Source organism: Stegastes partitus, unplaced genomic scaffold (genome assembly GCF_000690725.1).
Source record: "Stegastes partitus isolate 25-593 unplaced genomic scaffold, Stegastes_partitus-1.0.2 Scaffold1075, whole genome shotgun sequence".
NCBI lineage: Eukaryota > Metazoa > Chordata > Actinopteri > Pomacentridae > Stegastes > Stegastes partitus.
In genome coordinates this window covers 108,440-135,182 of record NW_007578806.1, presented here as the reverse complement: position 1 = coordinate 135,182, position 26,743 = coordinate 108,440, and the positions used below count along the sequence as shown (strand labels likewise).

General features: G+C 41.9%; 1 protein-coding gene across 1 annotated transcript in view; it reads left to right on the top strand.

Moving 5' to 3' along the window:
- cunh8orf34 (chromosome unknown C8orf34 homolog) overlaps positions 1-26,743 on the top strand; it is a 62,685-nt gene that overhangs the window by 14,073 nt on the left and 21,869 nt on the right. The window contains exons 2-8 of the mRNA XM_008295777.1: positions 1,374-1,518; positions 1,654-1,785; positions 3,805-3,924; positions 4,144-4,172; positions 5,076-5,239; positions 9,180-9,346; positions 23,283-23,418. Of these exons, the coding sequence (XP_008293999.1) occupies positions 1,374-1,518; positions 1,654-1,785; positions 3,805-3,924; positions 4,144-4,172; positions 5,076-5,239; positions 9,180-9,346; positions 23,283-23,418 (893 nt within the window). The remainder of the gene's footprint in view (positions 1-1,373; positions 1,519-1,653; positions 1,786-3,804; positions 3,925-4,143; positions 4,173-5,075; positions 5,240-9,179; positions 9,347-23,282; positions 23,419-26,743) is intronic.

The window sequence follows — 26,743 nt, the reverse complement described above, 5'->3', positions numbered from 1 at the left end:
ACTGCTGTTGCTCCATGTGCACACATCTCTCTCTCTCACTTTGGATATACTTGTATAGATGCTGCAGGTATTTTAAATTAGAGAAAATAATCCTATTAACAACTGGAAGCAACAAACTGAACTTCGACTTTGGTTAACGTCTTGTCAAAACCCAAATTATGTTAGTTTTTGGTGAATCTCATTAATCTGATCGGCTCTCTCCTCATTACAGTACAGTTTTATTTTCATGGACATTTCAGTTTTTAATGGATGTGAAATCGTCAAGAAAAACGAGTAAGAAAGCTGGTTTTGATTGTGCCACACAAACTTTTGCTCTCTGTGATGTTTTTGGACCAATATTGGTGCTGAAATGTGGAGAAAAAAAAAAACTCACACAAATTGACAGCATGCAGTTCAGTTTTGTGCTGTGTTGAAATATATGATATGGAAACACTACCAGGTCCAACCTAGTAAGATAGCGTCCCATCTTCAATGGAAAAGTTATCAGGGTGCTCATTCAGACATTAAGCCGACATGTTCAGATACCGTCAGATTAACAGAAAGGAGTGCCTGTCTGAAAGAGGCTTAAAAGTCAAATTAGTGAGTTTATCCTGCAATGAACATCTACAGTCTGTGGTATTTCATCACGTCATCTCAACGCAGTGTAATTTGGTTTCTCACGACTTTATCTTTTACATCCTCTTTGCGCACTATATCTCTGTAACCACATTATCAACATACTAATGTTCATCAGTAATCATCCAGATCTATTGTTTGTAAGACAAGTAATCCCCCCATGGCGATGGGTGATATTATTTTTTTCTTCATTTCAGTAACAGGATTATTCCCTCTACTGAATTCAAAAGTTTTCAGTGTTTCCTGATCTGCTACATTTGTCTGATCTTCCAGTGGAGCCAATATATCAGAAGCTGCTCTCTTGGAACAGCTTTAAAGTCAGAGCATGACTGATTGACCAAATGCCACAGTGTTTGTTTACTTGGTCACTCTTGTGTCTTGACAGACTCATCTGACTTTGAGCGAGTTTGCTGACATATTTTTTTTCGCTAATTGACACAGAAGGGAAGTACTCCCATCTACGGGGACATACTGTTCTCTTATTTGTCTTGATTTATTTTTATTTTTTTTTGAGGATATTGACACGGGACATTGTAAATTCCGCAATCTACTGTGAGGGCAAGCGGATTATCTCACCAGCCTTCTCACACAACCTCCCTAGATAGCCAAGTCAACTACAAAACAAGTGCTTATAGGGATTGATTGTGTTCCTGCAACTTCTGCATGGTGGATACACCACTGGCCTGGCTCCACAATCTCACTCCTTTTTGAAGTGTCACTTTGGTCTAATGGTTCTCTGCTTTACTCTGCTCCTGTAGGAGTTGATGACCAAATTGATAACTGAGACTCCAGACCATCCAATCCCTTTTCTCATTGATCACCTGCAGACCAAGCAAGACAGCCCAGGCAAGCTGCACAGAGCTCTTTCTGGCTCCGCAGCTCTGTGGGCACAGAGCTCCCCGGGTTGGTACACAAACATGCAAACACATAGTTTAGTGTACTTACCTTTGTACATCCTCCTTTCTGCAATAACCTCGTGATAAATTAGTCTGTGTTTGAAGCAGCAGAGTGATCTAAACATGCGCTCTCTCCTAACAGAAAACAAAAACCCTCGAAGGGAGTACAGCAACTATGAGAAGCCGTGGCAAATTCACCCGAAGAAACCGAAAAAATCAAAGAGTGACCTGGCTGTTTCAAGTATCTCTCCACCTTCGCCGGAATCCAAGTCCTGTGAGTTTTTTCATTGCGGTACCATCTGCGTTGTTTCAGTTTTCCACTTCTAGATTATTTTCTGATTATGTTGATTGACAGAGACACACACACAGACACACGCAATCCACTTTACAATATGAAGCCGCACAGTTTTGATACCTGTTGTATTGGTTGTGTCCCAATTACATGCTCCGTTGACTTTAATCTCCGTTTTTAATTTGATATAATTATGTCTAATTAAAGTTAGTCACAGTGTATAGTCCAGTGTCCTCCTTCCAGCCTCTCAGAGCTCTGCCGATGAGTTCATTATGAAGTACCACTTTTTTTTCTAACACACTTTCTGCTGCACTGCTACACACTCTAAAGATGAATTGTTCACAAATGTCTGGCATTCATACTCTCTGGTGGTAACTTTTTTTTTTTTTTAGTTTTCCAATAAATTACTATGGCTGTGATGTTAGAATGAAGTATGACGCTTGAGCCAATGAGGATGGGTCAAATGGGGAGCAAGCAGAGACTACGTCAATAATTTAACGCTGTGCTCTGTCACTGCCAGACCACGTCTATTTTGGGCTGTGGTTGGAAGCATTGCTCACAATCAAGAGGAAACTGGTGTCGAGATGAGCGCATGAAGTCAGGGAAAAGAATTCCAGTGAGGTGGAGAACTGAGAAGCACATCAAGCTGTACTTAGGTTTGGAGCGTTCCTGCTGCCCCTTCAGAGTAAGAAGCCTTCAAAGCCAGATTTGAAGTCAAATCGCATTAAAAATACATGCATAGGTGTTTTGGCATGCAGAGCTCATGAAAAATTGAACTCAAAAGAACTGCCTCTCATCATTATTGTACTTTTATATGTAGCATAACAACTCAACAGCTGTCAAACACATACCAAGGGTCCGCTAGTACTCTGATCAAAATGAAACCTAGTGGACAGCATGGAGGCTCTTCCTGTCTGTGTACAATTTGACAAAAGCTTTGGCCTCACTTCCACTTGACTGATACTTTAATGGGCAGATCCAGCGGGAATTGAATCCTTAACCCCTAATCTAAGCTATTAAGATACAGCGCAGCCCTTTGCTGCAGCAGCACAACACACAGAGCTGAGCACAGGACAGAAAGGCACTCTTTGAAAGATATTTTTTTTCCTCCAGTCTGTATTTGGCAGAGACATTTGCTCTGTGTTTATGGTTGTTACAATGCCAAGCAGCTTAGTCAGGGTAAACAAGGGTAGAGGAAGGCAGATTGTAGCAGCAGTGCTGTCAGATATTCACTATTGAGTTTATTTGTGTGCGTTTGTGTGCAAACAGAGGGGTGCGGCTTACTTTCTGCACCTGTCAGGGCACATATGTTTCATTCAAACATGCATGAAATTTATTCTGAAATCCTTTGCATTATTTCTACATTTCAGTGTCTTTCCAGGCACTGACGAGTGGCCAGTAGACAACCAGTACATTTGTCTGGCATGTCTTCATAACCCAGTGGTTTTTTTGTGCTAATTCAAATTCAGCTGCAGTGTCGGAGTATAATAGCTTTAGATATGGATGAACTACAAGTAATCCCTCTCCCATGAAAGAACATTGGTCTTTGCTTTTCTAAATAATGTCTGAATCCAACAGTTTATGAATTAACCATCATATAGAAACTGAGATAGGCTGCTAGAGGACATGGGCAGGATGTCAGTGTACGATATGTGGGTCATTTCCTGCTCCTGTTATTTTGTTAATCAAAGAGACTGACAGAAACCGTCCCCTGGCTTCAGGCCAGTGAGCTCTGTGCTTCTGGAAGTGACACGATGACTTTTCTGCCAGTGTTTCCATTCCATTTCATCCTGCACTAGTTCACAAAGTCGCCTTTAGACTACCAGTGCATCAAGCTGTGACGTTTACATTATAGTATGGATGTTTTCTTTGCTGTTACTTTTAGGATATTTCATCGGATCAGTTCTTGTTCTTTATAAAATATTCATGTATAGTTTTTTTTCTGGGATGCTTTCACAGAAGGTCTGACATCAAATGTATGTTTTTGTTTGTGATGTCCAGTGCCGCGGTCAATCGAATGCCCATCCTGGGATTGGAGGGAGAGCCGGGACTTCGATGAGCTCAACCACATTTTGCAGGAGAGCAAGAAGCTTGGGAAGGCCCTGGAGAGCCTGTCGCGCAGTGAGTGTCTGCAGCCCAGCAGAGTGCATGCTGACATCATGCTGAGCAGTGTTTAATACATCCTAACATATTGAACTAAAGTCTAGACCTTTCTGTAAATGTCACTGTAAACCAGCTAATCTCACCAGCTCGCCGCTAAGCTCTGAAGCAGTTTAAGAAAAGCTTTTGAACTGCGTTAGATGCTTCTCCCGGCTTTAAACCATTTTCTTCTTTCTGCAGGCATTGCCATCTCTGATGAGCTTGACCAGGTAGATATTAACTAGCCTGCAATCTTTATGAAACTCATGTATATGTAATGGTATTGCAGCTACGTGGAAATAGAGTTCTGTCTCTCATCACTCTGCCGAATTGCTCATGCAACATCATAAAAGCCAAGTTTCGTAACTTTCGCTTGCTTGACAGAGCAGCACAGCTCTTTTTCTGATGATGAACTGCCATCTCATGGGAGTGATATGCAAGAGTGATACTTCAGTAAGCATGTCCTCCATCTCCCTCTCCCTTGCTGCTTCACTGTGCATCTCACTCGCAAAGCTTTGTCTGAGCTCTGTCTTTGTCCTCGCCTGGCCCCAATTCTCTCCCAACACAATAGTGCAGTGGCTGCCCAGGCTGGAGATGCACAGATCGATTTGGAAATGATGGAACTGAATGAGAAACACAGCATATGTTTTGACAGGGGCTTTTACTTTTTTGCTCAGTGCAGCAGTACATGTCCAACATCCTTGGCTCGCAGCCCAGAGATTTTCCTCCTTTTTCTGCGGGATGGAACAGGGAATGAATACTAAACACCTCCTGTGATCATGCAGAGACAATAATGTGTGATACCATTCTGGATTTAGTGAAAGATAAGGAGAAAAATCTTTTCCATTTGTAACAAGCAGAGTGTAAATGTGTGCTGGCTGGTTTTGGGAGCAGAATGGGAGGGAGGCAGATATCAGACAACACTATGCTGTTTTCAAAAATCCTATTATTGAGAAAAACACGATCATAATTTAATGCGGGGTGTTTCTCGGCAGTTCTCTGACTCCACTTACCTCCACCTGTGTTTAGTTCATTTAAAACTGCATCTTTGCCTTTTTGTCTGCCCTTTTCTGTCATTTATTTTGCCCCTAACCTTTTTTTTTTTTTTATGTTTATGTGCCATGCTGTTTTAGAACTTGGGCGGATATAACTCAGTTCTGCGCCCTCGGGTGGTGGGGGAATGGGTTGGTCGGGAAGAAAACGATGCCGACCCGCTGGCCGCTGAGATGCTGCACCCCCCTGTCCCTCGGGCCAAAACTGAAGTGTGCTGGAGTGGAGACAGCAGCCCTGCTGGGAGGTGAGTGATTGACATTACGCATTTGTCTAGTCGTATATGAGCTTATAAATTTTGTGTGTATGTGTGCAAGTGTGTCATTTAATACTAAAAAGTTTCAAACTTTAAAAACTTCACATAGCTATTGTTGGCTCTTTAAAAATGAGGAGGTAGACTTCAAACTGTAGCGGCCTGAGGAATGCCCATCTGAATGGGTTTGATAATCCAATTTCAAAGGCGCGATCAAACATGCTTGCCATGATACTGCTTCAACCCAATTTCAAATTAAAGCTAACCTCATTTCTGTGCGCTCAAGGCCAAAGGAATTTTGTGCTCCTTATTTTAAAAATGGTCTCTCTTTGACAATATAACTGTCATGCACTGAACTGTTAAATCATTTGTCATCGTATTAGGAAGCTTTTTTTTTTTTTTTTTAATTCATATTTGAAATATCCTAAAAAGCCTGATTCCTCTTGGACTTCCCTGCCAGATGTTGCAATTGTAGTGTATGTGCATTTGTGTGTGTGCATGTCTCAGTATGCATGTGTGTGTGTCACGTGCACTGCAGCAGCTGATGTGACTAATTAAAGGAGGATGGGATATAAAACCATAAATCATGCACAGGCCTGGGCTGACATACACACAGTGTTAATCTCATTAGGTTACTGTATGGGTGGATTATTGGGAGAAATCACTTAGTTAGAAGCCTGAGCTGGGAGATGGAGATGTGTGTGGGCTCACTGATGAGCTCTGCATCATGACTGTGTGTGTGTGTGTGTAAATGAGATGTTTTGCGCTTACCTACGTGGAGGGTGAGAAACCTGTGCAGCTGTGTGTTTGGGAGGGTGCAGCATCCCAAAATAATCACAGCGTCTCCTCTCATTAACCAGAGGAGTACTTGGCTCCTTGGATACATCATTTATATCAGCTTTTAATTGCATTTACTGGGATCTTGCCCTCACTTTAGATTCTGTTTGGGGATTCAGATCACATTCATGCTGTTTTCTGGCCAAGCCAAAAGTCAAAAATAGGGAGATTAGAAAAACATAAATAAACGTGTTGCCTCTGTTTAAAGTTCTGATACGAGGCAAGGTGTCACGGCCACTGCCTCACTGGTTAGGTTTTTAAATTCATATTAGAGAAGCTAAAAATGACCACTCTGATCAAGTGGAAAACTGGCAAAGAGCAGCACTGCCCTCTCTTTCAAATCCCATCTGAGCTTTAATAGGCCACCCACTCTGGTGCTCACACACTTTCAGACTGGAGTTCTCTCTTTTTTTTTTTTTTCCTCATGTATGTGACCTTTTTGCCAAACCAGTCCAACTTCCTCCTCTTACTTTTGTAAGTTTACTTGTTTTCATTTTCAAAATGATTGCTTCTGTCCCTCCTTCCAGCCCACCTGTCACTACTGACCATAAGAGGAGCTGGCAGGTGGTGGCACCTTTCTGTATGATTGGCTGCAGAGTGTTGACAGATGAGTGCAAAGGGCACATGGGAAATCAACATTCAGCCGTGGCAGAAGTATATTCAAGGAAGTTCTTTTGACTGTCCAGTGGAATGGGACTTTCTCATCCAGTGTCTGTCAGTAAACCAAACTGTTCCTCTCTCTCTCCTCCTACCTTCCTGTTATACTTTATATTCTTTCTCATAACACAAAAGATACTGATTGCTTATTATACATCCTTTCAAACAGTGAATAGAGAACTATAGTGATAAACAAGGATGTAGTGTAATGCCAGCTTTGTGGGTTACACTTGTTTTTATTTTGTTGGTCATATTTATTGCCTTTAACGATGGTTTAAACCACGTGAGATTGGCTCCTATGGGGGGGGGATGGCTTTCACCGGTAAAGCTGCCAGCAGGCATAGTGAGCGAGAGATTTTCATATGAGATATGAGCCTGTTTCTCTTTCTTTTTTTTCCTCATATTTTTTCCACAATTATTCATTTCCTGCTTGGTTTGCTGTCCTCAAATTACATTCTCTCCACCATGTGTAAAAGTTTACCCCCAGGTTCAGAATTATTGTTTGCAATCGCAGCAAAAATGTCGCAACTTTCCTTCTGCTGCGAAGGGTGCGGTTAAAGACGAGACATTTGCAGAATGAGACCAAACACCTAACCCATATTAGCAGATGTAATTAGCACAAATACCACATGGAGGGAATGAAAAAAATATCAGTCATCTTCTGACCCTTTCCCATTAGCTGTAAATTAAGCCATTAAACTGAGATCAGCATCAAATTAATACTTTTCCGCCCTTCTAATCCTCGCCCTCAGCCAGTGGGATATGAAAATTAATTTCTCCAATATAGAGGTAATGCAGGAGCCAACTTTCATAATTTTAACTGTATATGAAGATAGAGATATTATTTGTGGTAATTTTTTCAGGCTTAGAGCTAACACCGTCTCACCTGAGAAATACACAAACATTTGGGATAAGAAATATGAAGAGAGGCGTTCACTTTCTTCCCAGCCATTTATTGTTTATAATTAAAAACAGCCTGAGAAGCTGTGCCGTGCTGTTACTGCTGCAGTAAGCAAACAGAAAATGCAAATGTGTAAGAATGGATGGGTTCTGCAGAATGTAGTGTATTTCCATAGCTATGGCAAAATGCAGAAATGTACAAAAAATGAAAGTACTTGTACTTTACTTGGGTTTTCTCTTCCTCTCATAGAGTTGTTGTTCAGTGCATAATGTTGAGAATTTTGAGGTTTGGACAGTTTACAGCATTGTGTAGGTGTCACTTTAGGATCTGGGAAATCATGATCACATTTCTAATTTCTTTTTTAAACAATCAGTTGATTGATGGAGGAATTGAATCCATCCATTCATTGGTCCATCAGCTCTACCCGCTGTATCCTGTGAAGAGTTGTGTGGAGTCTATCCGAGCCGACAGTGGTTTGGAGGAGGGGTGCACCCTGGACAGATCACCAGTCCGTCACAGGGCTAACACAAAGAGACAGACAACCGTGCACACTCACACTCCCACCTGCAGCCAATTTCGAATCACCAATTAACCTGTCATGCGTGTCTTTGCACTGTGGGAGGAAGCCGGAAGCACCTGGAGAGAATATCGACTGAAAATAATCATTATGTCTGTACAAAAGTGTATAAATAAATAGTGGAGTGTGAAGACAAAGATCAAATATGTATTAAGTGTAATCAGAAGACACACGTGCAGGAACAGAAAAGTGTTTCCATTCACTGTGGCATAAGAAGTAATAGAAATAAGCGATTCAGATTTTATAAATATTTAATGATTTTTTATAAAAAATGCATTCCATATACAGTATGCATGGCTGTATATTATTCCTCTTCTTAAATATTTAAAAGAATGAAACAATAACCAACCGCTCATCCATGTCTGTCTGGATTTGTTGCCTCCATTGATGGTCACCTACATGCTTATAAAACAGCTCTGCTTCCTTTTTTACCCTGGCATCCTCTAACCTGTTAATGGTTTGCGGTTCGTGGCACAACTATTGCTCTGTTGTTCACTTCAGAGCAATTATCCTGTCTTATCTTCTCCCTGCTGGCCATTTATAGCAAGGTGCACAGCACCTGCGTGACACTTGAAATGTATGGCATTTTGTCTCTAACAACCACGGAAGGGCTGCCAAGTGCAACCGGTGATAAAACACATTTTAAATGTAGTCACACATCTGCACACCGCTGAGGCAAATGCAACATGTTGTTCTTGCTGCAAGGCCTGAGTCTGCTTAGATACAAGTCTGACAGATTAGGATGAGAGGATGTAATTACTATAGGGACACAGTTATTATGAAACATGCTATTTTTGTCTGTGTATTTCTCAGAAACTGAGAGCATGTTACTGTGGAAAAAGATAGCATCGCATCCGTAACACTTTTAACTTTCAAATACTTTGTAGATGTGAGGGGCTGTGAAAGAAAAAGGTTACTGTCTGTTCATGAGCCTCGATTTTTTTCCTCCACGTCTCCCTCAGCCTGAAGATGGAAACAAAGAGCAAAGGCCTCAAGGAGCAGCAGCAGCATCATAAGAAGCTCCTGGCAGCCATGTTGTCCCAGGACTCTTTTGATTCAGTCAACAGCCCCGCCCACTCTGTGGTGGAAGAAGAGATTGAGGATGAGGACGATGCCATGGAGCTTCTGGGTAATGTCACAGCCACTCATAAACACAGACACAATTTGCAATTGTTAAATATATTGTGCATCAACAGGGATGGTCTTTCAAGGCAGCTGCATTCCACCAATTTCTATTAATGAAAGCTGAATTTAAAATGCTGTTAATCCTTTTGCTGAGCTGCTGACGAGCCAGACTGTGTGTGTCAGCAGACCCTCTGTCCTGATGTTAGACACCTGTTTGGTTTTTTTCCCACACCAAGAACAGCTTGCTGTGTTTATCTTGCATGTGTGTGCATGTGTGAAACCGTGATCCAAGCAAGCAGAAAAATGTCTGTTTCACATGAAGGTAAGAAAAATTACAGCTGTGACACTTCATGGTTAATGAGCCGTTCTTTTTTTTTTGCATTGCTCATCAATATTTTCAGCATCTTTAATAGCCTGCATGAGTCTGCTCTGTTGTGCAGAATTCCACTTCTGCATGCATTTCAGTGACTTTTTAAAGTGGTACTAGAGTACAATGGCATCCCCTGCCCTCTAACATTAACATAAAATAATGGACTGTGCTTTGAGCCAGCGTTAAGTAAAACTCTGACCTGACATTATTTTTTTTAAAAAAGGAATGAAATGTAGTCTGTACGTGAAATTTATGTCAATACATATGCAAATGTACACATTTGAAGTGGGAGAAATTCATCACAACACAAAAAGAGCTTCATCATAGCACAGAATTACAAATAGAACATTTTATCACTGACTGAAAAGCAGTGAAGTCATACAGCGTGTTCCATTTGGGTTGTTGGCTCCGGCTTTTTCTGCTGGAAAAAAGGGAAAAGTGGTGCTCTTACGGTGCTATTACGATTTCTGCACCATGTTCGGGCACTTTCTCTTAGAGTTGTGGGGGGGAAAAAACGCTGGAAAATGTTGGAAAGCACTTCATAAAAGAGAAGTAGTTAACTATTCAAAAGGAAGAAGTGGCTATTTTCTTCAGTACACATTGGAAGCAACTTAAATAGGGTGAAAGTGCTGCATATATGCACACCTGTATAGGAATACAGTACACAGTGTACTGGCTGAGCTGCTGGATGAACAGAAGAACATTTAATTTATGTGCTGTGCTAAAGAGCACTTTAGTAGAAGCTGTTAGAGGAGACTACGCTTCCTGTTTACTAACCGGATGTTCTCAGCCAGTGAGTTCAGGTATTTACTTTGACAGCTGGAGAATCACAAAGCAGTTAGTTTGATTTATTTCTTTTTCTGTGTATGAGAGCATGTGTGTGTTCACATTCCTTCATGCCAGTCATGTCGTTGTGGTGCGGACTTGAGATGGATGAGCACTGCTGGAAAGAGCACCTGATGTGAAGTTTTGTTTCAGCCCCATTCAATGGAAGGTCTGAGAGCTTGTCATCCTGTCTGTGCAGACTCAGGATGTAATGCCTCATGCCAAATTGAATTTGTTGCCTGAAATATTTTATGTGGCGAGGCGCTCCTTTTGTTTCTGTCTGTCACTTGCTCTTCCCATTTTGTCTGTGCGTTGTGGTAATCTTTATCTGCAGGGGTGATTCTTTTGAGTAAAGCAGCTAATGGGCACGCTGCACGTATATAAGCACACACACACACACACACACACACCAGCTGCCACAAAGGTACACAGCAGAGATTTTAAATTTAACGCATCTCTTATGGGGTTTATTGAATCTGTCACACACTACATTGTTGAAAGTCATCGCTAATCCTGTGAAAAGTCAGCTTTTCTACGACTTTCTTCTATGTTAGCTTGCAAACGGCTGACATATAGTATGTCTTTGAGGAATAACAACCCACAACGCGCTCTTTTTATTTCCTTGTGTCTAACATGGGCTCCAATTATAGTGCTTCAGTGTCTCTCTAGTCTCCTTCGAGCTATTGCTCTGTGGTGACACACAATCTACGTATGTCTTTGCTCTCTGCTCTGCTGTCACAACACTCAGGCTCTTCTGCTTGTTAGCAGGATCTCTTCACCAGGGTCACCCAGGGGGTCACACACTGATGTGTGGCAGGATGGCCCGCAGGTTGCGCAAACTGAAGCTGTAACTAATACTTGTTCCTATCGTTTAGGCTATGTATGTTTTTTGTTTTTTTTTCAACAATTACTTGCTTAGTTTTATAAAGTGGGTTTAGGGTTCTCATTTGTCAATCACCTAATTAATTCACTGGCTAATTGTTTGAGCACTAAAGCAGTCTGTCAAATTAGCTGCGATGGCCTGGATTCAAGCTCAGCAGCTACAAATTTGAAATTCATCTGTGCTCCACCAAGACTAATTCCTTCTCTTTTTTTTTGATCACATTCTGGTGATTGAGTGTTTTACTTCAGTATCCGCTGCTTAGAGACAGCATGGACTGTAATTACTGCTTCTAAGCGGAAGAAGCCTTTAGAGGACAATATGTAAACACGAAATCTTCTTTCTCTTTTGTATCAGCCCCACACAGTCATGACCCAGGTCAGCAGTACATAATGATGATAAATACATCCATAAAGCAGGATGTTGGTGGTCTGGGATGGCTCTCCTTGATCATAGCGCTGAAACCTGGGTATATTCCCTCAGTGGCTGTTACACTATGGTCCAGGGCAGTAATTCAAAGGAAATAATGCAGCGAGGTAGGTCATTTCTGATTCCCTGTCAAGGCCTGGTCATGTTGCTCTCCAGAGACCATCGCTTCTGCGCTGACTGCCTCACTGCTGTGGAGTTGATTAAAGTTGATGCTTACACACATCATGTGGCGGCTTGGGGGACTTAGAGAAATGGAAGACCCTCAGGAGGGTTTCTGGGCTTCATTTCGAAAGAAGGTCTTGGCACAAATTTTGCGGCTATGACCGAAATGCATGCCAAAGATGACTGATGAGCCTTGGCAGAGACGGTGATCTTGTGATAGTATATTGATCCCCGAAGGAGATATTCATCTTTTTTCCCTGCTGCTGTCCTCATGAAGGTGAAAACATATGGTCAACAGCTCAGTGGCACTCCTGGAGCTGGTAGGGATTCAATAACGTGCTCAAGGACTCTACAGCAGAGTGGGTGCTTGCTGTCTAATTTACAAATCCCTGGATTACAGTGATCTCTTAAATTGTGTGACATAGCAAAAGCTGTTACGGCTGGGGTTTGTATAATTATCTATTAAAATTGCTTTGGTTTTTAGATATTTTATAAACATGTTTATTTATTTCTTGAGTTCAGATTTCCAAACAATAAGTTGTTGACAGATTGCTAAATGGGAAGTTTTTTTTCACCACCAATGGCCTCTCACGTGCAGCAATGCAACGATTACTGAAGGAGACATTGTTGCAGGGCTTCTATTTAAGCATTTGGTTAGGGTGACCTCTAGTGGCTGACACATGATATTGCAGTTGCTCTGTTTAACGCCAACTGAGAAGCATTGAGTCAGTTCAGCAATTTAATTACTGTGTCAGTTCAGTGCATTTAAATTCAGGTAAGCTGACAGAAAAGCATGAATTTAATACTTTTGTTTGTATGTGTTTTGTTTGGTTTTGCTGCCAGGCACCATGGCATGTTGACACCCCTGTATAAATAGCATATGTTAACTCCAGCTGCACATCACATCTCCCTGTAGTTGTTGTTGCACCATGAGTTGGGCAGAGCTTTGTTCATCACACCTGCTAATTGGCTGTGAGCCTCCTCGTTGAGCCGCTCGCTGATACTCACAGATATCCATACTGCACTAATGAGAGCGATTACATTAGTGAGAAATGAATACGCCCCGTGGCGTGGCTGTGATTTGTTGTGTTTGTGTGTCAAAACCTCTGGAGGGTGAGGAGAGGAGAGTTCGGAGCCTCTGTGAACACTAAGCAAAGTTTCCACTGGGAGGCAGGAAAGCTGTATTAGTTCGTCCTCCTGTGTGGCAACTGCAGGTTCTGTGAGAGAATAAGATGCGTAATAAAAGCAGGCTTAGAAGACACAAAGACAGTTAGCAACTTATCCCTACTTCCATATTGAGCAGAAGGGTTTTCCAAACTGGGTGTGTTTTTGCCAGCACCTGGATAAGGAGCTTATGAGAAAATAATAAGATCCTCTTGGGTCTTTAAAGTACTGCTGCATAGCCAAGGTTTTTCGGATTTAATACAATTTTAAAAGCCAGAGACATGGCTTAAGGTTGATTTGTTTTGTTCGGATTGTTCCAGAAAGAGAAAATAAAATCAGCTTAGAGGTTAAATCTTATTGATTCGCAAGTTGCTCTCAGGGATGGCACTGTGTTTTCCCAGTTGTTTTCATTAGGTCTGCGCTTAATGTGTACCACAGTGAAAACCATATTTGAAAATGAATATGACTCACATGTTCTTGTAAAGCCATGGAAAACGTCAAGATTTTAAGGTTTTTGCTGGGCAGCAAGGCCACAGTTATCTCCAACGAGAAACAAGCTGAGTTCAGTGTGTGGGGAGAAACACCCTGTTTTTGGCCTTGCACTGTTGTTTTATGGTAAGTTAATGAGACGAGTTAGCCAGTTCCCCACTGTAGAGTTACTGTTCTTGTCATTCTTGGTGGAAGTATTCCATTTCAGAGATTCCCTTTGAATTCCCAAATTCTCTTTTGTGAATATGTGTGTAAGCTTGACTCACATGTATGCACGCTATGAAGAACATACTCTCTTGATGAGGACAAAAAGGAGAAAAAAATGAAAAATTCTATACGACATGTTATATAATTTCCTCTGCAGCAACATAAATTCAAACTCCCTTAATGTGTGAAAAGGCAAAGATTTGATTGTTATCTATGCTTACTTTGCTTAAAGACGAGACATAGTCCGAAATTATTGTTCATTTTGGGAGCCTGTAGGAGGATCATAGCAGAGCCGATTTCACATGCACACATTTTCATTCTAGAATATACTAATGTTTATATATCTATATATAATAGAGTAGATGAGGCAAAGGGAGACTTTTTTGTCACCATCTTTCCTTTGCTATCCTGGCTGAAATTTAAGAGAACAGTGATCTATATTAGAGCACTGATCACATACTGTGTGTTGACCCCTTAACTTTGACTGTGATTAAGAGCTTAGCCTTTAAACTTGTGGAGACTTTGCTTTGTTCTACTTAATGACTTGCTGTAGTGAAAGAATGAAGTGGTTTTTATTGGCTTTTGACAGAAAGGATTGGCAGATATTTGTAATGAATATTCAAGATAGCCTTCTTGAAATTGTTGCTTTACATTTGACTTTATCTATTTTAAAAAAAGGTGTAATGGGAATAATGTGCTGAAAACTGATGGTGGAAGATTTTTCTGAGCCTTTTCAAAATTAAAGTAGCAAAACATTCTAATATAAATGAAGTGAAGTGAACTTTCAAAGTGACAAGATGTATATAACAATACTTATCTAAGTGATCATTTGTAAGGCCTTGTTTATGCTAATAGCTGGCATCTGGTCCTAACATACTGTCATTGTGAGCATGTTTATTTGGTGATGTTAGCATTTAGCTGAAACACTTCGTGCCTAAACACTCACAGAGCTGCCAGTGTGGCTGGAGGCACTTATGTTGTATTTGTTTAATGGAGCAAATTTAAAATTTTTATGTACTGTCGGGTAGTTCAAACAACACGTTGCCTTTTATAAGCTCTTTGCATGTATGTAAAACTTTAATCAGCACAGTAAGTAGTACAGCTGTGAAGTAAATGCAGTGGAAAAATACGACGACGTTGCCTCTGAAAAGTAGCACTTCTGCTGTAAAGCAGCATGAAACAGCAAGTCTCGAGTAAAGTACATGTACAGTACATCCAGTTGCTTTCTGGGTCTGATAAGAACACCGTTAATGTCATTCCACTTGAAATGGTGCATGATCATCTCTGCATGGAGTGCAGCACTCACATGGATGTGACTTTGTCCTCTGCCTCAGGCCAGTGTTCTGATTGCCAGAGTTAGCAGACACGGCGCGCATTTCCTGACGCCAGCAGCAACAACCCCCCGCCACACGCAAACCACACACACACACAGACACACACACACTCCAATCACCTCCATTCGCCTCCTTCATCCTTTTCCCAAACAACCAAAGACACAACAGTAGCCCTGGAAACGGTGTAAACCAACAAAAACAAACCAGTATCATCACGGTGCACTGAGAGGATAGGAGGAGATAGATGGGAACATATACCGTATGTCAGCGGTGTGAGTTGCCTCAACCCTAAATCTTTCACTTGAGCTTGAAAGGGCTGGGTCCACGTCTGAAGGTTTTGCCGGGCTGATGGTGAAAAGAATGTCCCCAGTAAAAGTGTAACTGCGCCCAATTTGACGCCTGTAAAAGTCTCCACAGTGCAGATGGATACGTTAATCGAGAGGCAAATTGCTGCGGTATTACGGCGGTATTACTGGAAGCAATTACCAATAGGCAAGTCGACTGCTGCGATCATACCATAAATCTAGAGGTAGTCATTATGCAGAGCATGGCCTAATACCAGCCAGCGTAAGTATCTCCTGTGTGCATAAGCGCCTTAGATGAACTGAGCAGATTGTTTGAATGAAAGCGAGCTGAATGGATACAGTGATGCTGTATTGTGGCTACTGTAGGCAGACGGCAGCAAAAGATGGCAGATAGGTGCGCAAGTATGCCATCCGTAGATAGTGCCGCTATCTAGGATTTGTGTGAATAGGTGCATTGTGTCAGTGGAGGTTAATCGGCTGAAGACGTCATTGTTTTATGGCTCCTGTCTGCTTCGAGATTAAAAATGAAGAGACAAATAGGCCTGTGAGTTATGGACTTGATGACAATGTGTAATAAGTAGTCAGACTGTGTGTTTTTGTATGAGTGGATGCAAATGTCAAGCTGCACGACTGCGTGGAGTCATGTAAAGTGCATGCTGCTGTATCTATGTGTTTATCGCAAACAAGCAGGGAAACAGTGGTCTCCAAAAGAAACTTTGGGCTCGATTGAATGAATTGCTTGTATGGCGCTACCTACCACATTACTCCATCACTCATACGTGTTGTTTTTAATAACTGACTTCTCTCTACATGCTTCTTGCATAGGCACGTTTCTCTTTGATGGATGACTAAATTCTTTCATAGGTGATTAGCATTATTGCAGTGAACTGTAGATGGCAGCCTTGATCCTGGAAGACAGATTTTTTTGTTTTTTTGTTTGTAGATTTATCACGTAGTACATGTCAAAATAATGTGCTCTTAAAGTTTTGAAATTCATTTTCAAAGTATCATAATGAACGACCAATTAAGACTCTTTCATGGCTGACATCGCAGTGCATCAATACATCAAGCTAAACAACGTCTACGGCGGCGTCCTAATCTGAGCAATATTTGCGGTTAGAAAGTGAGTTAAAAGTGGGTTTGCACCGAGGTCTGCGATAAGACTTTCCACAGGCCTCAGAGCTGTGATGTTCATGTGTGTCCCCATCTGATTCTGATCAGGCTTTTTTTTTTTTACTGCTGCACTCAGAGTTGTGAGGGCTTGGAGCCTAACAGGCATATTTTTAGGCTGGGTCGGGAGGGGTTTCAGAGAGAAGTCGGGGGGTGCCATTGAAAGCCGAGACATAATTGCAAAATGTAAGTTGGAATATTGTTTTTATTACAAAGCCAAACAAATGTGTCTCTGTCGCGAATCACATCAAAGATGTCTGTGTGACGACTAACCGCCAAGTGGGGGCATTGTGCTCGGAGGCCTAATGAAACACAAATGCTGGCTGTATGTGTGAGGGCAGCAAAAGTGTGAGGTCTGCAAGTGTCACTGTACGTGTTGCTGTGCGCCTTTTTTAATCTGTACGTCTGAGTATGTTGCTCACACATGTGGGTCCCTGTGTGGGTGCAGCTTTTTCACTGTGCACTGTGAGGAGTGAGGCATCCGTCACATACAGCCTATTAATTAGAGCCTAGTGTTATGTGGTTAGGCGTCGTCACTGCTCATGAAAGAATGGAAAATTTGGTTATTTTACTCAGATGAGACACAATAACTCACAGCACTTGACGAAATGCTTTGGATTTGATGCGGGAGATGATGAAGTGCGTACGTGCGTGTCTCCCGTCTCCACGTGTGGGGTAGCACTTGAGAGGATTCCTCCCCATACATCTGTCAACGTATGATCTGAGAAGGTGTACATTATTTGTGAAGCTGCTGCGCTAATTATCACTTCGGCTCTGTTTTTAGCCCCACGAAGAGCAGCGAAGAGCCAGTCAGTCCGTCGCTATCTAAACAACTTTAAATTACATGGAAACTTGGAGAGGGGAGCACACAAACACTTTATCTGTGCGCTCAGCTCCGCTCCTCTCTGGCTTCACTGTGAGTGAGTGATTGCGGCACGGAATTCCTCATCGCTCAGGCCTTTTGTTGGGATTGCAGCGCTTGAATAGTTTCCATTTCTCTACCCCCAGTGTAGACCCATTTTATTTATCTGCCATGTCTCATCATTAGACAGGGGGAGCACGCATGGCTGCCCCGGTGCCCAGGGAGTGAAAATGTGGCGGGCTGACAAACGGGCGAGTGTGGACAGACGTTTGTTGTGTCTAGACAGAGGCCTCGGAGGCTGTCATGGTCTCAGGGTAAACTGGTCTCATGGGAGACACACTGTAAACTTATCATGGTGGTATTGTGTGGGAGGAATGATGCGCTCTTTTGTTGACGTGGAGAGCGTGGATACATGTGTTTGACTAAGCAGATAGCAGAAGAATAAATGCACCTAATACTGTATGTTTTTACTTAATCTTCGATGTGAGGATGGAATTGGGAATTTGCACATGAAAAGAAGCACAAGTCAAAAGTGGAAGTCTGGGTTAAACAATGTATAATAGCTGATTCAACATCCGTTTAATTACTATGTTTAAAGTTGAGTACCTTTTGAATTCATTGGTGTTAAAAAAAACAACCAATTTTATCCTCCACCTCCATGAAATTTGATCTGCACACCAACAAATCCATGCTCATTAATTAAGATCATACTCAAAGTAAGCTGGACCACAAAAATGCCACTGTCATGACTAATAACTGATTTCTGCTGCCTATACTGAGGATTCAGTGTGAGCATGCCCTTCAGAGCACTTACGTGCATGTAAAAGGAGTCATTTATAATGTTAACACCCAAACCTCATCCCCCGAGGCGCGTATTCATCACTGTAGCCCTTCATATGCAGGCCTTCCCTCACAGATAGCGTGGTGTCAGCGCCAGAATCTGTCATCTCTACCCTGCCCAGTAAAGAAGTTCTGATTTGGATTCAGCCTCAGGGTCGACATGGCGGAGATTCAGACGGCTGCTGCACAGATGAAGGGCTGCACCCATTCCTAAACCCTGCACGTAGCTTACTAACAAAGCTTACAGACAGAAGCCTTTTTGTAGCCTGCATTTAGCTCAGTGAAATTGTCTTCTTGTCTTCCTCTGCTGTCTTGTGATGCACACTTTCATACCTGGGAGCTAACATGGACCAAAAGGCAGGGCCATAAAGCAGCTACAATGGGGCAGTTGTAGGGCTTTTACTTTGTTGCTTTACTTCCACGTCCACAACCACACACAGGCATGCACATAAACCAAAAAAATTATAATAATTCTTCCATTTTCAGTTGTTTCATGATAGAAAATTCTGTCCTCTATTGTTTTGTCTGGCTAAATGGAGCCTCAGGATTCGCATACCAGCGAAGCAACTGCAAGTGCAGAGCAACTTGCTTTAGAACAGAATGATGTGAGTCATTCCTAAATGTTTCTACATCTGTTCAGATTTGTTTTCTGTATGAAATGCACTCTAAACAACAGCCTTTGTTTACCTCCGTGACCTATGACTGTCTGAGTTTAGCTCTCTCTTCCTTCAGACACTGAGTTCTTTCTCTTCATCGTTGTGTTATATTATCTTGACCAGAAAGAAACAAGTCAAAAAGACAAAGCCGGAGTTGAGGTGACAAGCAGCTGTGCACACTGAGGTCATGTTCTTTTTCGGGGTCATAGGCGGTTGCTGTTATTCTTTTAGTATTTCATGAAAGCTCCAGGCTCGCAAGTGAATGTTTCCAAGTGTCAAGTAATGATTTGTATCGCAGGCTATGACCCAAAGAAAATCCGGCATGCTACATTAGTCAGTTGCCAGAAGAAGGGATAATAGTTAAAGGGGGAAGAAGTTGGGAATAGATGAAGAGAAAGTAGGAAAAGGGCGAAGGCCTTAAACTGAGCTGTTCCCACGACCAGAAAATTGCCCAAATCGCTGGTGGCTCTCTCTGTCCCCACCCCTTCAATGTATTCCATGATGAATGGGACATTTAATATTGCCTGCTTACGGGTATTACTGGAATGTAGCTTATCTGGCCTTCTCATAACACTAAGACAACACTTGTTGTCTAGCGAACAACACGACTAATGTCAAAGATCAAAATATAAGAAAACCAAGAACATTCCAGATTTTGTTTAAGCTCTTGATTTGCTTTTTTTTTTTTTTTTTTTAGTTGTAGGTAGTGAAGTAATAAAAGTAGTTCAGGATATGCAGCATTTTTTATATTGTTGGTGAGAAAAGTAGTTCATAGTTTTTGGCAGCCTTTGCCAATACAAGTTAGAGAGAAATAATACAAAACGTATTGAAGTTTTTTTTTAGCGATGACATAGAATATTATGAAAGAATTAAAAAAAAAGAAAAACAAATACAGTTCCTTGCCTATTGCCAAGTTTTAACGACCAACTACTTCCCCATTTTTAAAAAGATATTTGTATATGCATATACAAAAGACTATGATTTTATGTGTTATTTAAGTAATGCCATAGAATTTGCTCATTAGCATTAAAGTACTACTTAGGTCAGTGGTTTCCAAAGTGGAGGTGGGAACCCTTCAGGGGCTCATGAGACACTGAGGGATACTCGCAAGATTTCTAAAAATTACAATTTTAAAAATTTCTAAAATGGTATATTTTAGACAAAATTGTCACAAAAGATTAAAACCTGTGAGTCTACTGCTGTATTTATGTTTACCCAGTACTACGGTTTATCTGATATGATATAAGCTGTGTTCTGCTACTAGTACATTTAAAGGCCCCATATGGTCAAGTTCCATTTTTATTTCCTGTTGTGGTTTTTATACATTTGCCTGCAAGAGTGAACACAAGAGTCTTAAGGTGCTCCCAACATCTGAGGAACTGAAGACCAGTGGGTTACTATTATTTTTGATAGCAATGTTACCACAACATTAGGAAAATCCTTCAAGTTAGCACAGTGTGGCAAACGTTGCTGTTAGCCGAGATCATATCATCAAGCTGAGGGACATTCAAAGAAGGAAAGTAGAAGGTTTAAGATTTGAAACCAATGAATAAGGAGTGGGTTCTCATATTTTCACATCACCTGCTGTTGTGCTTCACTGCAACTTAAGCTTGGCCAGTGTTTACATCAGTTTCTCTCCTGTACTCACAAAACTGCCAAATTCTCAAGAGAGCACTTCTCATTCAAATATTTTTCCTGTTTATGTTGTTGAAATCAAAGCCCGTTTAGGCTACAGTTTGTCCTGCAGTCCCATCAGAACCTTTTCCAAGCTACGACTCTGCATTGCTAAAATACTCATTTTATTGCTGAAACATACAACGGACGAACTCACCAAACCCGAGTTAAAAACAGGCTGTAATGTGAATTTTCTATGTAAAATCATACACGCTTAATCATGTCTGTGTCAGCTGACACACATAGTCTTCCTCCTGTAGGAGGTGTAGACAGCAGCAGTTCAATCATATTTACAGCTACACACACTGAAACAAAGCTGAAAACAGGTTATACAGTGATGGTAAAATTAACCATCTTTGCAGTAGTTTAAGCTAAAGAAAGCGCATTCTGGAGGCATGTGTGACTTCAGTGAACTTGCTGCAAAGGGGCACAATATGGGACCTTTAAAAGACTATAAAAAAAACATTATTGTTATTAGGCTGCTGTGATTGTACTGGGAAAAACAAAACTGTCTCACCCAAATTCATCCAATAGTTGTTGCAACATTTCCTTTTTAAAGCCACAAATATTTGTCTGGTGGTGGCGCTATAAGAACTTTCAGTCGATCATCAAGGTCAATGGAATTTGTGTCTGGCGACTGTGATGTCTGAACAAATTTAATGGCAGTTTGCTCATTGGTGACAGACTAACAGACTCATGTTGACATCCATAGAACAACACTTCTGGCATGGGTGAAAAACATGATAAAACAGTTTTTATTAGTGGTATTAAAACGCAGACTGCACATGTGTCTGGTACTTTTGTGTGTGTGTGTGTTGTGGTTTGTGACATAACTAAACTGAAAATGTATTAACTCAACACCCTGCCCAGCGTACTGTTGCAGGACAGGACAGATTCACAGATTAGACTGAAGCGTTTGCGTTTAGCTGTCTCGTCAGAATGTTTTCCTGACACCCAAAGGAGACAGGAGACAGATGAGATTTTCTGGCTGTGCGCCACCCTGATGGATGGAGGGAGAGAGTTCTCATGAGCAAGTGTCACCCAATCTAATCCAGGTGATTAGTCATGCATTCTCCTCTTTCAAGGTGTGAGGCCCATTTTTTTTTCTCCTCCAAACTAGGGGTCAGGTAATGTGATCCCAAAGTGAAAAGTATCAATGTTGGTTTCAAATGACTAGACACACAGGGAGTCGGGCACGTACTGTACTACGTGTATAAGAGCATAAACAATAGCAGTGAGAATATACTGTATGTCCTGAAGGTGACCCCCTACCCCCAACCCTGCTTTACTGGCAAAGATCTGAAAAAGCCTTCTGGTTTGGGAAAAACGGGGACAAATATTGTTATGGTGACCATTCAAACTGTTGATCCAACATTAAAAAGTTAAAGGACTCAAAGAAGACTCCAAAACACCCGCTCACTATTCACTGTCACGGAAAGTACTGCAACACGGAAAAGTACTGCAATATGTTTTATCTCATGAGGATGCATTGAAAACCAAAATGATCTGGCTGATTCAGACTCTCTCCTTTGATCCTTGGATTTATTAACAAACTGTTGCAAGTCTCCGCTTTGCTGCAGAAAACATTGAATTCATATTATTCCTCTTCACTGTTGTTTTATCATAAATCTTGTCATTAAGCTGATTTATGGTTCCGTCCTCTTATTTTGCCAGTGCTGTGTGTATTAGGGAAATGTGTATCATGCTCTTTGTCTTGATGTCGAAAATTCAATACCGTGATATGATAACTAATGATCCTTGTCAGGCTTGAATCGCATCCAGACGTCAGACATTCAATTGCTCCATGTGGACGGCGTTTCAACTCATAGAGAGCAGCTGTATTTTGAAATAAAGCAGCTATGTTACAAAATAGAGGAAAGGCAGGCAGAAATATGGTTTATTTAACATGTACATTGGAGAGAAAAAAAGATTGAAACAGCCCTCTGCACCTGTTAACCCAGTGTGTTTGTGAGCATGTCTTCAAATGTAGCTGTTACTAAGACAGAGAAAAACAGACGGTGTTGGATGTTAGCGTGAAGAACACTGGCGTGTCTGAAACATATGGAGTTTCTTTGGAGGGAACAATGTCAACGTGTGTGTGCTCAGCGGCAGTTTGCTCTCGAGGACACAGTGAGAGATCAGACGAAAGCCCGACTTTCTCTCCCTGTTGACTACATTCTTTTTTGTCCCCGTCACCCTCAGCTTGTTCACGTGCCCTTCTTGTGCTGCCATACTGTGGTTCTGTCATCACTCGTCCTAACAAAGACTTTTGCGCCGATGATGAGCGGTCGTAAACTTCTGAAATCTGTGTAGTTTTACGGATGTGTGCTTGTTGAGTGCGTGCGTGTGAAGGAGCACCGCAGCCGGGCCGGACTGTGAATGTTTATTTACTGTGATGTGCTTGCTTGCTCTTTTGGCTCTTGGCAGACTGTCATCACAGGGCTTCATATTGACAAGGGAGTGACCAAAGTGTGATTAATGACTGTCCTTGCTGTCTCTTGTTTTCTCTCCTTTTTCCTTGCTTTGCTTCTCCTTCCTCTGTATCTCGGCGTGTCGCTCCTTCTGCCCCCCAGAGGACCTGGATGACCTGCGGATGGAGGGCGTGACCGGACTGGCTCCATCCGGCAGCAAATTCAGCCAAGGACGCAGCTCCTATCAGCCCGAACCGCAGGCCAAGGTTACTCTCAACATCTGCTCTAGGTGTGCCAGGTAAATGTTTCCACCCTCTCTTATCTACTACAATGAAGAGCGATTGTGTCTTTTTAACTGTAGAGCTCTGTAGAATCTGTCACTTTTTGTTAGGATTTTACAGAGAGATCTGGCATTTTGGAAAATACTCGTATTTGCTTTCTTGCCAAGAGTCAGAAAAATAGATCAATACCACTCTCATGGCTGTCTGTTTAGCTTAGCATAAAGACTGGTAGGAGGTGTAAACACAACGAGCTGCTGTTTTAGAGGGAGTTGAGTTGGGTTACTGCGTCTGGGTAAGGAACAGTTCTGCTCATAAGCCCCATGTAAAACTGAAGCTTGGTGTCTTTACCAGACGTGAGAAAGATAAATGAATCTCCACATCAAACTCTTTGCAAGAGAGCCAACGTGACCCAACTATTTCTTTAATAGGCCTGTCATCAACCAAAGAAAATCTTGGCCCACAAGCTGAAATCATACCTACTCTTTAACCAATCGATTGGTTGTGGTGGAGAAAGAAAATCACATTCTCTCTAAATCAACTAAATTGGAGTTCACTGAGTGCACTCTAGCTGCTGGCCTTGATATCCTAAATGAATTTCAAATACATACAAAACATATAACCTAGTAAAAATGAAATCATGTCTTTAGATAATCCTTATGTGTGTTGGTGAGCTGTGATATGCAAATTGCTGTTTGCAAAGTTTCGGGTAAATGTTCAGTAAACTTAAATAAGACCTAGTATTCTCCATTAGGTTGGGGCGTTTACAGGTAGTCTCTTTTTCTCGCTGCCAAAAATAATGGATTAATACGAAAAGATAATTGTTAAAGCATTTTTCTCCTTATGAAAGTAATAGAGGACCAACACTGATCAGAAAGAAGGTGGTTGGATGAGAGCATATGGACCAACCAGTTGAACAGTTGAATAGCTGGCCTGGAGACTACACCCCTGTTTTCTAAAGTTAAATTGTGGCTGCTGCTGTAATCCATTTTTTCTTTCCAACATCCAATCTTGTTCTTATCTTGGGTCATGACACCACCCTCTATGTCCTCTCGCTCTCTCTCTCTCTCTGCATTTGTATCAGAGGTAGCAGAGAATAACATCATATCTTCAGTCCATTCCTGTGTTGCTTGTTTTTACAAATCAGTTCCAGCGCGGATAATCTTCTCCATTATCACCCTTTCTCTCATTATCAGAGTTTTTCTGTCCTGACACATTTCCTGTTTCCCCTGATCCCCAGCATCAGTCGAGCGCTCAGATTTCTGACTTTTTTTGGGTGCGATACCACAGGCAGGTGTGGGCAAAGCTCTCCCTTGATGCCAGTCAAAGATAAACGGGTATCTTCTTGATGAGACGCCAGGCACACATCTACCTGCACAGCCTCCACTGTTTGGGGGTTTGGAATTTGTTTGTTTCCTACTCTTCTTTCATTCATGCGGCTTATCAGTTTCGCTCCACACACAGGCTGCGGGATGTTGTCAGAGATTCCGCAGGAGGATGAATGGTATCGCTGGATTTTTTGTTGTTAGTTTATCGACTTGATGTTTTTAGCCAAATTGTTTATACCTCGCGTCCCAAGGTTGAATCAGCGGCGGAACGTAGCAGCATCTGTATCTGGAGTCGTATTTTGGCTTTTGTGAGGAGTGTTTTTTTCGTGACTGAAATGTCAGACATCTGTTCTCTTTCTCCTCTGTCTTCCTCTCTCCTTCTGGTTCAGGCCAAATTCTTGCTTTGTCCTCTTTAACCTGACCACCAAATCTTTCCCAAGTTTTACTGGCGAAGGAGTCGTGGTCTTTCAAAGTAATTTTTGGGTAGTGTAAGGGCCATAAACAGATCTGTAAGCTGGAAAAGTGTTGCACGCATGGCTTGCCTTTTGTACTATTCTGAAAATACAGAATTCACAGAAAGTGGGGTCGCGCGGGAGCCCATGCGTGCACAGACACAGAAATTCGTGGATCTACACATAAAACATGTGCACGCATGTCCTTGCACGCATACAGAGTGCAGTGAACAGAAGACGGTCGAGGCGGAGGTCAGGGGGCAGATTGGAGAGGGGCAACCCTGACAAAGCTTTTACGTTGTGTGCATTAGCACTCGGTCTTGATGGGATTCCCAGAAACACCTTTCAAACGTGGCTCAAAATGAGGCCAGTCTTTAAACGTACTCCTCGCAAAACTGACATGTGTGCTGACGCCCTTGTGCGTCACACCAGCAGACAGTGCTACTGTACAGATGTGGCCTTACTCTGAGCCTGGACATAAGGTTAGTTTAGTATAAATTGAAACGATTAAGTCGATTTTTTCCAATATTATATAACCCTCACAAAGACAGTTTTGGCTCTGCATGGAACTGTTAACACTGGCCAAAGTTGGACAAGCATTCCTCACATACCCGTCACCCCTCAGGCAAACACATTAGAATTCAGCTCATTTTTTTTTTTCTACCTATGAGCTCTTACAGGCCAGTGAGGTCCATCATTCAGTGCGTTACACTTTGTTCAAATGCATGTACAGTGTATTCACTCCGTCTAGTTTGTTAAGCAAACGAGACTGAACCTCCTGGCTCGACCATGTACCACCCAAAGCCAAGAAAAGGTGACGCTTACTTTCACACCCACAGCGTGAAGGCGACAACTCTGTTCCTCCCCAGCAAGGTTTTTATTAATTTCCAGAAGCACTCCTGAATGTTGATTCGTTTAACCACTGCTGTTTGAAAAAAAAAAAAGGCAAGACATAACTGAATTAGGCTGCGGTGATATGGTAACATCACACTAATGAAAATGTTTTAAATTGAACCATTTTGTTAAAGAAAAAAGAGTTATTTTGGACACCATGATTAACAAACATTGCTCAGCAGCATCTTCATTCTGTTTCAACTGACTGACCCCGTGTTGAAGCTGATCCAAGCCTTATTAGACACCTTCCACTGGTCACTGTCCTTTCCCTTCCCTTCCGTCCACACGCTGTCCACACTGTCCGCTCAGCCTGTGTGTCTCCTAACCAGCAGTGGCAGGTCAGGAAACACACAGTTTCCTCTGGCTCTCCGCTGGTTGGTTAAAGTGTAAAGTGCTGTGTGGCCTGTGTGTTGTGGCCGTGTCTCTGCCTTTTGTGCCATAACTGTGGTCACACCAACATTTCATCCACCTCCCTCATGCGCCCGATCAGTTCGTTTAATGGCTGCGTGCTCCTGCCACAAGATCTCCTGTGTGCAAACGCATCCCAGATCCTAAATCTGCATACTCTGGAGGAGCTGGAAGTGCGGTCCTAGGAAATGGATATATCTCCGCAAACCTCTTTTGGGCTTGTAGTTCTCATTAAATTAATTGCTTTCATATCAGGAATGTAC